Genomic DNA, 13476 nt, shown 5'->3' on the forward strand with positions numbered 1-13476 from the left:
CGTGATTACCGAGGATCTCCAACGGGCAGGAGAATGGTTTTGTTTACTAACAGTTCTCCTCCCTGTCAGCTCGGGCACACTGCTTTGGACAGCACAGCCGTCCAAAGCAGGATGCTTACAGTGAAGCACACAAACACCCTAGTCAAACACTCCCTACACACAGTTAACCCTTTGATCACCCCTCATGTTAACCCCTTCCTGCCCAGTGCCATTAGTACAGTGTCAGTGCTTTTTTTTTTAGCACCGATCACTGTATTGGTGTCACTGGGAATGTCAGTGACACCAAGTGAGTTTCCCCCAGTGTCAGAATGTCCGCTGCAAGTCGCTGATCGCCGCCATTGCTAGTAAAAATAAAAAAATTGCCTTTATGTATTTTGTAAACACTATAACTTTCACGTAAACCAATTAATTTCCACGTAACTGTCAGTAACGCAGCACCGTAACGCAAAATATGGCCTGATCAGGAAGGGGGGGGTGTAAATCCTCAGCAGGGCAAGTAGTTAAAAAGAACTTCCTTCATCCTCCTGTTTTTATTTTTAAATCCACACTTACCTGTCATGCAGCATTGCCCTCGATTCAGATACTCATCCTGCTGTGATCGCAGTTCAGGTGCAGCAGCCCAGGTCCTGTGCCGCCATCTAGGTCCTTCTCCAGCCATTGGAAGCCAGCTGCCTTTTCTGGGTTCAGACAGCCATCCTCTTATGATCCCCAACAGGTCCACCCACTGGCTGCTGTGAGTCCCTACTCCTGTAGCCTCCTGGGATATGTGATGTGGTATCCTAGGAGCCAGATGTAACAGGGGTTGTCATTCTCACCTTTGGGGGGAAAGGGCAACTTAATGTGGCCGGACAAAAAAAGTAAAAAAACAAAATATTATTGTAGTGGAAGAGGGAGGGAATGCAAAGAGCTGTGTCATATTTGGGGACTGAAGATCCATTTTAAAGGGCTAATTCACCTCTATCATAAAAAAATAAAATAAAAATAAAAGATGCCTATGCAGGTAAGGGGCATTTGCAGATAAAAAAACAAACTGTGCAGCTATGACCAAGGTTATTACCCTTGCTATAGGTGTAGGCCATTTACATACCTCCAGAAGCCTGACTGGAAAACTCCCGAAGATGGCATCCTCCTACCCTGCCTAGTTGCTAGGACGTTGCTAAGACACTCCCAGCTGTTACTGTTCACCGCCACAGGAGCGAGCTCTCAAACGTTGAGCTTTATGAAGAATGTAAATGGCCTATACCTACCTAGTTAGTAATGGATCACGGTCTAATACCTTACTTCCTCTTCCACTGAGCACATGGTCTGATGTTCCACAAAAGTGAATGCACAGCTGCATCAGACAGACACACTCCTCATCTACATGTTTCACTTACATTTAGGGCTCGTTCACACTTGACTTTATTTCTTACTCTTACCAAACACCCCTATAGTGTTTGACAGGCGTTAGAGAGGTGTTTGTGAAGCGTTTTTCACACTCCCAAAACGCCCTATGTGCGGTTTTGAGGCGGTTGATAGGCATTTGCCAAGCGTTAAAACCGCACCACAAATGCCTATAATGAAGTTTAAATGGTATTAACGCTCCGCAAACGCCTTACAACAGCGTTGCAACCGCACTGCAAACGCTAGTTAGGCATTTGCGGAGCGGCACCATAAACTTGAATGGGAGGCTTCAACTCCTCCTGACTCGACCAGAGGCGTCCGTTTTGCCGCGACACTAACGCTTCCATGTGAACAGCACTGTGCGCTGCCATGTGCAGAATTTTCAGAGGCGTTTGAGAAGCTTAAAAAAACGCTTCCCAAACGCCTGTCTGACGCCTGCTGACAAAGCTAGTGTGAATGTAGCCCAAAGGATAAGTTCACCTTTGAGAACATGTTACACGTTCAGAGTGGATAAAAAAAAAAATTGGATTATTTATTTAAACCGGATTTTTTTTATATTTATCAAATTTATTTTAATAAAATGCTTTTGGAGTAAAAATCTATGTAAAGATAGTTTTCTATTTAAGATGCATTAATAATTATATTTATTCAGCATGAAATGGAGCTCAGTTATGTAGCATGAGGCTGTATATTCTGCAATATTCACATTTTTGGTAAACTCATTCAACGAATCCAAGCTCTGCAAGCTGAGATAACATGCACTGCATTGATGCATTCACACAATTTCACAGTAACCATGAGAAAAAACATGAAATAAAAGAATTTGAGTCGTTCTCCAACTGTGTGTGATTAACCTATTAACCTAAAATTGGTTCTGATATCAGTGTTTTACAAACCTGACATTCTAAAAAGGAAATCTTCATTTGGTTCGCAAATATTAAACATTCTAACTATCAGCAAGAATGAGTCGGAGTCCTTACATTTAAAGAGTACCTGTCATTTTAGATCCATCATGGCAGCGCGTGTGTGGGGGCATCCACTCACCTGCTGCTGCCATGTCCCTCACCTCGTTGTGTCATTGCCGCATCACCAGCCGTCCCATTAAAGCGAATGGGACTGTCGGTGAGTCAACAGCGGGTCAGAGGAGGAGCCGCTGCGGGACAGAGATGACAGTTGCGCTTTAAAAATTATGATTTAAAATCGAGCCTTTTCACTAGTGATTTAAATCAAATCCACCCAGTACATGTTCCACTTGTTTTTAGGGTGGAATATGCAACATGTTCCCATAGTCACAGATGCGCCCGCCGCCCCACCTCCCTGTGACAGATAGTACGAGAAGACGCTTCCCGCACTATCCGTCAGATTTAAAATCAGCATAGCCGTGCTAGGCTCCACCCACATGGTCGCGTCATTCATTCACAGACTTCCATGAATGAAAAAACGGCAAGTCCCAGCTTTAGCAGCTGTGGGCTTGTAGTTTTCAATGAACTATTGTCTTGTATTGTACTGTCTCCCGTTATATTGTAAAGCGCTGAGCAAACTGTTGGCGCTATATAAATCCTGTATAATAATAATAACTACCATAGTGCTGTGGAGCGCCGTGGTAATTCATTGAAGCTTCCCGTCAGAATATCTGCTTGATCGTACATCCCGTACAGCAAGCAGATATTCTGACAGGTCTGCAGGAGACCTGCATGGCATCACTGATCTACTGATCGCTGGTGCAATGCTTTCCAGGCTCCTTTGGACAAAAATAATAAATGCACATTTTTTACCTACAAAAACATGTGCATTTATTATTTTTGTCCAAAAGGTGAACTTATCCTTTAACATAACACATATTTATGACACATTGACTTAGTCTGCTCCTGCAGGATTGATCTTTCTTCATACATAGCACGACAAACATTTTTCTTCTACATAAATGAACTTTGAAATGATCATGTATAAGAGATTCTATGAGATCATTTAATGCTGCAGAGAAAATAGTGACAGCTAAGTGCAATGCTCTGTATCACATGGCAGGTCATCAGTGTGGCGTTTATTGCAGTCAGTGTAGTAATACATCAGACTTACTGGTCCCAGCACTGAGAATCTAGGACTTGTATGACCCCTCAAGGTCTGCCTATTACTCACAGCGTAGACAATAGTAGTGGATGCTGGTGTGTGCACAGAGGACAAGTCTACTACTAAAGCCAAATCATCTGTCCACCCATACTGTGTGACTACCGAGCCATAATATAGTGAAATGTTGTCAGAGGTCCTTATCTGTATACTAGCTGCTGGATTGTGACTCAGTACATTTTGGCATATGAGTGCACAAACATCTTGGCAGCATCAGCACTGAGCCTCAGCGCATAGGCAGGAGCAGCCCAGGGTGCAGATCAAGGAACCAGCAGCCCAGAGTGCAGATCCAGGCAGACAGCAGCAGCTCACAGTGCAAATCTAGGCCAGCAGCAGCTCACAGTGCAAATCTAGGCAGGCACCCAGCAGCCAAGATTAGAGATCCGGGCAGGCAGCCAGCGGCAGCAGCCCAGATTAGAGATCCGGGCAGGCGGCAGCTGCCCAGATTAGAGATCCGGGCAGGCGGCAGCTGCCCAGAGTAGAGATGAAGGCAGGCGGCAGCTGCCCAGAGTAGAGATGAAGGCAGGCGGCAGCTGCCCAGAGTAGAGATGAAGGCAGGCGGCAGCTGCCCAGAGTAGAGATGAAGGCAGGCGGCAGCTGCCCAGAGTAGAGATGAAGGCAGGCGGCAGCTGCCCAGAGTAGAGATGAAGGCAGGCGGCAGCTGCCCAGAGTAGGGATGAAGGCAGGCGGCAGCTGCCCAGAGTAGAGATGAAGGCAGGCGGCAGCTGCCCAGAGTAGAGATGAAGGCAGGCGGCAGCTGCCCAGAGTAGAGATGAAGGCAGGCGGTAGCCCAGAGTAGGGATGAAGGCAGGCGGTAGCCCAGAGTAGGGATGAAGGCAGGCGGTAGCCCAGAGTAGGGATGAAGGCAGGCGGTAGCCCAGAGTAGGGATGAAGGCAGGCGGTAGCCCAGAGTAGGGATGAAGGCAGGCGGCAGCCCAGAGTAGGGATGAAGGCAGGCGGCAGCCCAGAGTAGGGATGAAGGCAGGCGGCAGCCCAGAGTAGGGATGAAGGCAGGCGGCAGCCCAGAGTAGGGATGAAGGCAGGCGGCAGCCCAGAGTAGGGATGAAGGCAGGCGGCAGCCCAAAGTAGAAATGAATGAAGGCAGGCAGGCGGCAGCCCAGAGTAGGAATGAAGGCAGGCAGGCGGCAGCCCAGAATAGGAATGAATGAAGGCAGGCGGTAGCCCAGAGTAGGAATGAATGAAGGCAGGTGGCAGCCCACAGTAGGGATGGATGAATGAAGGCAGGCGGCAGCCCACAGCAGGGATGGATGAATGAAGGCAGGCGGCAGCCCAGAGTAGGGATGAAGGTAGGCAGGCGGCAACCCAGAGTAGGGATGAAGGCAGGCAGGCGGCAACCCAGAGTAGGGATGAAGGCAGGCAGGCGGCAGCCCAGAGTAGGGATGAAGGCAGGCAGGCAGGCGGTAGCTCAGAGTAGGAATGAATGAAGGGAAGCAACAGCCCACAGTAGGGATGAAGGCAGGCAGGCGGCAGCCCACAGTAGGGATGAAGGCAGGCGGCAGCCCACAGTAGGGATGAAGGCAGGCGGCAGCCCACAGTAGGGATGAATGAAGGCAGGCGGCAGCCCACAGTAGGGATAAATGAAGGCAGGCGGCAGCCCACAGTAGGGATAAATGAAGGCAGGCGGCAGCCCACAGTAGGGATAAATGAAGGCAGGCGGCAGCCCACAGTAGGGATGAATGAAGGCAGGCGGCAGCCCACAGTAGGGATGAATGAAGGCAGGCAGGTGGCAGCCCAGCAGTGGGAAGCTGTGAAAGGCAGCGCAGAGGTGGGCTCCAGGCGGCATCTCTTACCTGGTGAAGGCGAAGTACATGAGGCTGATGGTGGTGAAGGTGAGCAGGGTGATGGTGTGCGGCTTGTAGAAGAAGTCGATGGTGATGTCCTCCACTTGCTGCTCGTTGATCATCCTGAAATGCAGTTTATAGTTCACATCATCTTTGCTCAAAGTCCTGGAGCGCAAAGCAGACGCCATGTCCCCGCCGGAGCCCCGACTCCCCTCCCGGCCCAGGAAGCAGCCACTGACACCCTCACCGCCCGGACTGCACCATCCCGACACCGGCGGGGGGAGACAAATCCTATATGACACCAACAGACAGGAGATAATGCCACCCTTCGCAACCGAACCACCTATACTGGACCTGGAGGACGATCTACTCCTATAGACTGGAGAACACAACCCTTCTATGTCAGCTTGGTGTACAGAGAGCCGAGGGGAACCCCCCCAGCAGTGTGGAATGGACTCGGCGGAGGAGGAAGTGCTTTACTCTGCTTGGTACCCACGTGGGTTGTACGGAGCCGTGTGTCCGATCATCGCCGGGGGGACCGGAAGCCTAATATACCGACCGAGACACCTCCAGGGGACCGGGACCCTTCTACTGACCGACACACGGGGGACCGACCGTCACCGAGGGTGCGTGTACCGACATCGCCCTCTACTGACCGATACACTGGTGTGTGTGTCCCCTACAATGACAAGAGTGTGTGGGTGACATTGTGGGGGAGATCTGCTAAATCTGGTGCAGCTGTGCATGACAGCCAATCAGCTTCTAACTTCAGCTTGTTCAGTTAAGCTTTGACAATAAAACCTGGAAGCTGATTGGTCTCTATGCAGAGCTGCACCAGATTTTACACCATGAAGTTTTAGTAAATAACCCCCTATGTGGGCTGTGTACTGTGCGTAGGTGACGCCACGGGCTGTGCACTGTGCGTAGGTGATGCCGCGGGCTGTGCACTGTGCGTAGGTGACGCCGCGTGCTGTGCACTGTGCGTAGGTGACGCCGCGGGCTGTATACAGTGCGTAGGTGACGCCACGGGCTGTGCACTGCGTAGGTGACGCCGCGGGCTGTGTACTGTGCGTAGGTGACGCCGCGGGCTGTGCACTGTGCGTAGGTGACGCCGCGGGCTGTGCACTGTGCGTAGGTGATGCCGCGGGCTGTGCACTGTGCGTAGGTGACGCCGCGGGCTGTGCACTGTGGGTAGGTGACGCCGCGGGCTGTGTACTGTGCGTAGGTGACGCCACGGGCTGTGTACTGTGCGTAGGTGACTGTGTGTACGTGACACTGTGGGGCTGTGTACAGTGCGTAGGTGACACCACGGGCTGTGTACTGTGTGTAGGTGACGCCGCGGGCTGTGCACTGTGCGTAGGTGACGCCGCGGGCTGTGCACTGTGCGTAGGTGACACCACGGGCTGTGTACTGTGCGTAGGTGACACCACGGGCTGTGTACTGGTGTGATGAGCAACGAGTAGTCCTGTAACCCTCCCAGCAGTGATCAAAGCTGTCTATGGATCTCAGTGTAGGTGAGATCCTGTATTTGTGGTCTGTATAATGTGTATACTGATCCCTCTATATTCTGTGTTTATACTTTATGTTGCCCCCCCCCCTTATATCCTAAGTGTATACTGCAGGTGACAATTTCAGGCACATAAGGTGCCAAAGGGAATTCCACCTGTGTGAAAGGGGCCTTAGGAAATGCCTGCAATTCTACTTTCAATGATAATAGTTGATTTATTACCAGAGAATGGTGAAAGTCACTTTACTAAATGGACTTGCATTGTGAAAAGGAGCAGTAAAGCGCGAGCATTGTGTAGTATGAGCATGTCATGAACACACATGTCCCCATGTACATACTGGAAGTAATCACAAACCATGCTTAGTGACAAGGTCCATAATCCGTTAACACAAAGTAAAGAAATGATTAACGTCAAGCTGATCTGTATCTGTGAACACTTTGCAAAGACTACACTTCCTGTTAAGTGCTCTTCCTTCTTTTTTTTTCTGCTAAGATGTCATTTCAAATTAGTTTTGAGATGGCCATAGATGCCAGGGGACAGCAATATGTACTTTGCTGGCCAGCACATCCCTAAGCATGAATGGTCACCTTGGGTGATTTTGTTTGGACCTACATAGCTGGCTGGGGGAAGTGTGCTAGACATCACGATTCATACCTCCCAACTTTAGAATGTAATAAGGATTGACACATGACTGCAGTGATAAAATGTAGCACATTACAACATAAGTTCATTGATCTGAATGATTGGGCGTGATGAACAGTTTGGACTAGGACTATTTTGTTACTTTATTTACATGTAAAAATGTTTTTGCTAGAAAATTACTTAGAACCCCCAAACATTATAATAAAATGGTTGTTGTTGCAATTTATGTCACACAGTATTTGCGCAGTATTTTTCAAATGCAAGTTGAAAAAAATACACTTTATTGAATTTTAATGCACAAAAGCACAATATAATACCAAATTTCTTAGTAAAATATAAAAGATGGTTTTATGCCGAGAAAATGGATACCAAACATGTCACACTTTAAAATTGTGCATGCATGTGGAGCAGCAGCAAACTATGTACATTATATTATCCATAAGCAACGCTTTAAATGACTTTACAGGTTACCAGTTTAGTGTCACACAGGAAGTCTGGTGCTGGAATTATTGCTGTTGATCAGGCATTCGCAGTGATACCTGACATTTGCACCGACGCATGTGTTCGACTTTGTGCACAAGCATGGTGGGATGGGAGCACGTAAATTTTTTTTTTCAATTTTTATTTTAACACTCTCTTTTACATTTTATTTCTTTTGATCACTTTTATTGCTACCACAAGAAACATAAATGTCCCTTATGATGCGTGTCCATTCACACAGAGCCGTGGATCGGCCCTGCCACTTCTCTCTCCTCATTGGCTCACTGGCTGTGATTGACAATGGCTCCCACTGCTGTCTCATCCAATAATTATTATTATTATTATTATTATACAGTATTTATAAAGCGCCAATAGTTCGCTCAGCGCTGTACATTACAAAGGGAGACAGAACATGTGACAGAACAATACCAATACAATGCAAAACATGAGGGGATCGAGGGCCCTGCTCTTTCGAGCTTACAATCTAGGAGGGAGGGGGTGGTGGCACAGGAGGAGATAGCTGTGGGGGATGGAGTGGTAGGAAGAGCGGAGGAGGGAGGCAAGTTAGCAGGGGGTGGGGTAGGCTTCCCTGAAGAGATGGGTTTTCAGGGTGCGCCTAAAGGAGAGGAGAGTAGGTGATAATCTGATGGGTTGGGGCAGGGAGTTCCAGAGGATGGGTGACACCCTGGAGAAGTCCTGGAGGCGGGCATGGGAGGAGGAGACCAGGGAACTAGAGAGAAGGAGGTCTTGTGAGGAGCGGAGTGTGCGTGCTGGGCGGTACTTGGATATTAGGTCAGTGATGTAGTTCGGGGCAGTATGGTGGACAGCTTTGTACGTCAGCGTTAGGATTTTGAATTTGATCCGTTGCGCAATCGGAAGCCAGTGGAGGGATTGGCAGAGGGGGGTGGCGGAGACAGAGCGGTTGGAAAGGTGAATGAGTCTGGCAGCCGTGTTCAGGATGGACTGAAGAGGGGATAGCCAGCGGCGAGGCAGGCCAGTGAGGAGGGAGTTGCAGTAGTCGAGTCGTGATATGATGAGGGAGTGGATGAGCTGTTTAGTGGTTTCTGGGGTTAGGAACGTGCGGATTTTGGCGATGTTGCGGAGGTGGAGTCTGCACGAGTTTGTTAAAGATTGGACTTGGGGCTGGAAGGATAGGTTGGAGTCCAGAATGACACCCAGTACTCTGGCCTGCAGGGCGGGTTTGATGGTAGCGTTGTTGGATGTGACGGAGAAATCAATGGGGGGTGGTGTCCGGGCTGGGGGGAAGACAAGAAACTGGGTTTTGGAGAGGTTCAATTTAAGGAAGTGGAGCGACATCCAGTCTGATATGTCGCTCAGTAGGTGTGTGATTCGGGCTGAGACCAAGGGGGTGAGGTGGGGGGTTGAGAGATAGATTTGTGTGTCGTCGGCATAGAGGTGGTAGTTGAAGCCGTGAGAGTGTATGAGTTGGCCAAGGGAGGAGGTATAGATGGAGAAGAGAAGGGGCCCGAGGACAGAGCCTTGAGGGACCCCAACAGAGAGGGGGAGTGAGAGGGAGGTGGTAGCATTATAGGTAACGCTGAAAGAGCGTTGTGACAGGTAGGATGAGATCCAGGAGAGAGCAGAATCTCTGAGGCCGAGGGAGTGTAGTTTTTTGAGGAGGAGGGGGTGGTCGACTGTGTCGAAGGCCGCAGAGAGGTCAAGGAGTAGGAGCACTGAATAGTGTCCATTAGCTTTGGCGGTTAGCAGGTCGTTGGAGAGTTTGAGTAAGGCAGTTTCGGTGGAGTGTAGGGGACGGAAGCCGGACTGTAGGGGATCGAGGAGGTTGTTGTCGTTGAGGTGAGAGCATAGGCGGGTGTAGACTAGGCGCTCGAGGAGTTTAGATGTAAATGGGAGCAGGGAGATGGGTCTGAGGTTGTTCGGGTCATTGGGGTCCAGGGAGGGCTTTTTAAGTATGGGGGTGATGTGTGCATGTTTCAGAGGGGAGGGGAAAGTGCCTGAGGAGAGGGAGAGATTGAAGATGTGGGTGAGGGAGCGTAGGATGGAGGAGGAGGAAGGTCGTAGGAGTTGTGAGGGGATAGGGTCGAGGGGGCAGGTGGTGAGGCGGGCATCAGAGAGGGTCTTGGAGACTTCCTCGATGGTAGTAAGGTCAAAGGTGTGGAGTGTTGGGGGAGCTTCAGTATGAGGAATGTAGGGTGGGGTGGAAGAGGAGGTCAGAGCAGTGGTGGGGCCGTGGGAGAGGGGTGATGAGGGGGTAGCTGAGTGAGGGTGAAGGGGGTTGGAGAGAGTTTGAGCAGCGACGAAGTCCCTGCGGGTTATGTCGAGGGGGAGGGGGGATAAGGGGGTAGCTGTGTGAGAGGGGACAGGTTGAGAGGGCGTGTGAGTTGCGGCAATGTCCTTGCGAATTGTGTCAATTTTGTTTTTGAAGTGATTGGCAATCTCAAGGGCAGTGAGTGAGGTGCTGGGTGGAGGTGGGGGTGGAGAGAGTAGAGAGTTGAAGGCAGAGAAGAGTCGGCGAGGATTGGAGGAGAGGGCCTTGATGAGGGTCAAGAAGTAGGCCTGTTTGGCAGCATGGAGGGAGGAGGTGTAGGTGCGGAAGGCAGATTTGTAGCGGGTGAAGGCTTGTTTGGATTTGGTTTTGCGCCATAGTCGCTCCAGGGCACGACTTTGTCGTTTGAGGGTTTTGGTGTGATCAGTCTGCCAGGGCTGGAGCGGTCGGGGTCTGGTGTTGCGTGTGGTTAAAGGCGCTAGTGAGTCAAGGGCTGTTGAGAGCGCATTGTTGTAGGCGGTCAAAGCCAAGTCGGGGCAGGACAGGGGGAGGATGCGGTCGTGGAGTTGATCAGCTGCAGAGTGGAGGGAGGCAGGGTTAAGGTTGCGGAGGTTACGGCTGGTAGTAGTGTGACATTTGGAGGGGTAGGCGTTGGAGGACGAGGAGATAGAGAAGGTGATCAGGTTGTGGTCAGAGAGAGGGAAGGGGGTGTTAGTGAGGTTGTGGGGAGCACATCGGTTGGAGAAGACAAGATCAAGGATATTTCCGTCGGAGTGGGTGGTGGATTGTATGCACTGTGCAAGTGCAAAGGAGGAGGTTAGGTGGAGGAGACGGGCTGTGTCCGGGTTGTCGAGGTTGACAGGGATGTTAAAATCCCCAAGAATTATGGTGGGTAGCTCAGAGGAGAGGAAGAAGGGCAGCCAGGAGGAGAAGTCATCCAGGAAGCGGGGTATGGATCCAGGAGGCCGGTATATCACAGAAATCTTCAGGGGGGTTGGGGAGAATAGTCGGAGGCAGTGGGCCTCGAAGGAGGAGAAGGATAGGGAGGGGGGGTTTGGGAGGACTCGGAAGGTGCTCTGCGGTGACAGGAGCAGACCAACCCCACCACCTTTACGACCGTTAGGCCTGGGTGAGTGGGTCCAGGTGAGACCTCCATAGGAGAGTGCAGCAGGGGAGGTAGAGTCAGTGGGCTGGATCCAGGTTTCCGTGATCGCCAGGAGGTTGAGGGAGCGGGAAACAAAGAGGTCGTGGATGGCGGTAAGCTTGTTGCACACCGAACGGGCGTTCCCCGGATAGCCGTAGCTCTCATGCATATCGCTGGATCATGATGGGGCTCAGGTAAGTATTTGGGGGGATGCTGCACACAGAAGGTTTTTCACCTTCATGTATAGAATGCATGAAAATAAAAAACCTCGAGCCTTAACAACCAATTTAAAAGCATCTGATAAAACCAAGACTGGATCCCAATCCAAAAGTGACAAAATGTTTGTTGCTTTCGGTCTCTGAGACCATAGAGATGCTTGGGGACGTTCTGATCCCTGATCAGCCAATAAAACCGCCAGCTTCAGTGCTGGGCTCCCTGCTTGCATGGGAGAGCCCGGAGATGTACTGGTAGGAAGGGGGGGGGGTTTGTGGGTACCTCCTGTCACCTGTAAAAGCAATCCAGTGGCTAATTTGCTGCTGGGATAGCTTTTACATTGTACAGCTTTGCCTGCTCTAAAAAAAGATACCGAGGACATGCCTGCAACTGCAGCCCTAGCCCTGGTATAACCACTCAAAGTGCCGTGATGTACCCATATGTCATTTGGCAGGAAGTGGTTAATGAGATTCTGAGAATACTCCCATTATACAGTACACACATATGCCATAGTCCTTGTACCCACAAAATACAGTGCCACAAGTTACAAAGTCACAGTAACATTATCCTCAAAGATCAATTTTAAGAAATTAAACTCTAAAGTTTTAATTAAAAAAAAAAAAAAAAATATATATATATATATATACAGTCATGGCCGAAATTGTTGGCACCCTTGATATTTTTCCTGAAAATCAAGTATTTCACACAAAAAAGGTATTGCATTAACACATGTTTTGCTATACACATGTTTATTCCCTTTGTATGTATTGGAACAAATATAAAACAGAGGCAGAAAAGCAAATATGACATAATGTCACACAAAACCCCAAAAATGGGCTGGACAAAAGTATTGGCACCCTTAACTTAATATTTGGTTGCACACCCTTTGGAAAACATAACTGAAATCAGTCGCTTCCTATAACCATCAATAAGCTTCTGACACCTCTCACCCGGAATTTTGGACCACTCTTCCTTTGCAAACAGCTCCAGGTCTCTCTTATTGGAAGGACACCTTTTCCCAACAGCAATTTTAAGATCTCTCCACAGGTGTTCAATGGGATTTAGATCTGGGCTCATTGCTGGCCACTTCAGAACTCTCCAGCGCTTCTTTGCCATCCATTTCTGAGTGCTTTTTGACGTATGTTTGGGGTCATTGTCCTGCTGGAAGACCCAGGATCTTGGACGCAAACCCAGCTTTCTGACACTGGGCCCTACAGTGCGACCCAAAATCCTTTGGTAATCCTCAGATTTCATGATGCCTTGCACACAGTCAAGGCACCCAGTGCCAGAGGCAGCAAAACAACCCCAAAACATCATTGAACCTCCACCATATTTTACCGTAGGTACTGTGTTTTGTTCTTTGTAGGCCTCATTCCGTTTTCGGTAAACAGTAGAATGATGTGCTTTACCGAAAAGCTCTATCTTGGTCTCATCTGTCCACAAGACGTTTTCCCAGAAGGCTTTTGGCTTACTCAAGTACATTTTGGCAAACTGTAGTCTTGCTTTTTTATGTCTCTGTGTCAGCAGTGGGGTCCTCCTGGGTCTCCTGCCATAGCGTTTCATTTCATTTAAATGTCGACGGATAGTTCGCGCTGACACTGATGCTCCCTGAGCCTGCAGGACAGCTTGAATGTCTTTGGAACATGTTTGGGGCTGCTTATCCACCATCCGGACTATTCTGCGTTGCAATCTTTCATCAATTTTCCTCATCCGTCCACGACCAGGGAGATTAGCTACAGTGCCATGGGTTGCAAACTTCTTGATAATGTTGCGCACTGTGGACAAAGGCAAATCTAGTTCTCTGGAGATGGACTTGTAACCTTGAGATTGTTGATATTTTGCCACAATTTTGGTTCTCAGGTCCTCAGACAGTTCTCGTCTCCTCTTTCTGTTGTCCATGCTTAGTGTGGCACAGACAGACACACAATGCAA

General features: G+C 49.5%; 2 protein-coding genes across 7 annotated transcripts in view; one reads left to right on the forward strand and one right to left on the reverse strand.

The window, feature by feature from the left end:
- Positions 1-5972, reverse strand: part of PTDSS1 (phosphatidylserine synthase 1) — a 61120-nt gene extending 55148 nt beyond the window's left edge. Inside the window, exons 1-2 of one of the 3 annotated variants that reach the window (XM_089666639.1) lie at positions 5806-5972; positions 5319-5432 (exon numbers count right to left, since the gene is read on the reverse strand). In XM_089666639.1, coding sequence (XP_089522765.1) covers positions 5319-5431 — 113 coding nt within the window. In that variant the 5' untranslated portion in view covers position 5432; positions 5806-5972. Of the gene's footprint in view, positions 1-5318; positions 5708-5805 lie in introns of those variants that run through there. The other 2 variants (XM_089666637.1, XM_089666638.1) reach the window with 2 other exon arrangements.
- MTERF3 (mitochondrial transcription termination factor 3) overlaps positions 5710-13476 on the forward strand; it is a 97870-nt gene continuing 90103 nt past the window's right edge. The window contains exon 1 of one of the 4 annotated variants that reach the window (XM_089666643.1): positions 5710-5935. The gene's annotated coding sequence lies outside the window, so the exon portion shown is untranslated. Of the gene's footprint in view, positions 5976-6801; positions 6824-13476 lie in introns of those variants that run through there. The other 3 variants (XM_089666641.1, XM_089666640.1, XM_089666642.1) reach the window with 3 other exon arrangements.

This window comes from Staurois parvus, unplaced genomic scaffold (assembly GCF_062004578.1).
Source record: "Staurois parvus isolate SC_StPar_1 unplaced genomic scaffold, SC_StPar_1.0 ptg000052l, whole genome shotgun sequence".
Classification (NCBI taxonomy): Eukaryota; Metazoa; Chordata; class Amphibia; order Anura; family Ranidae; genus Staurois; species Staurois parvus.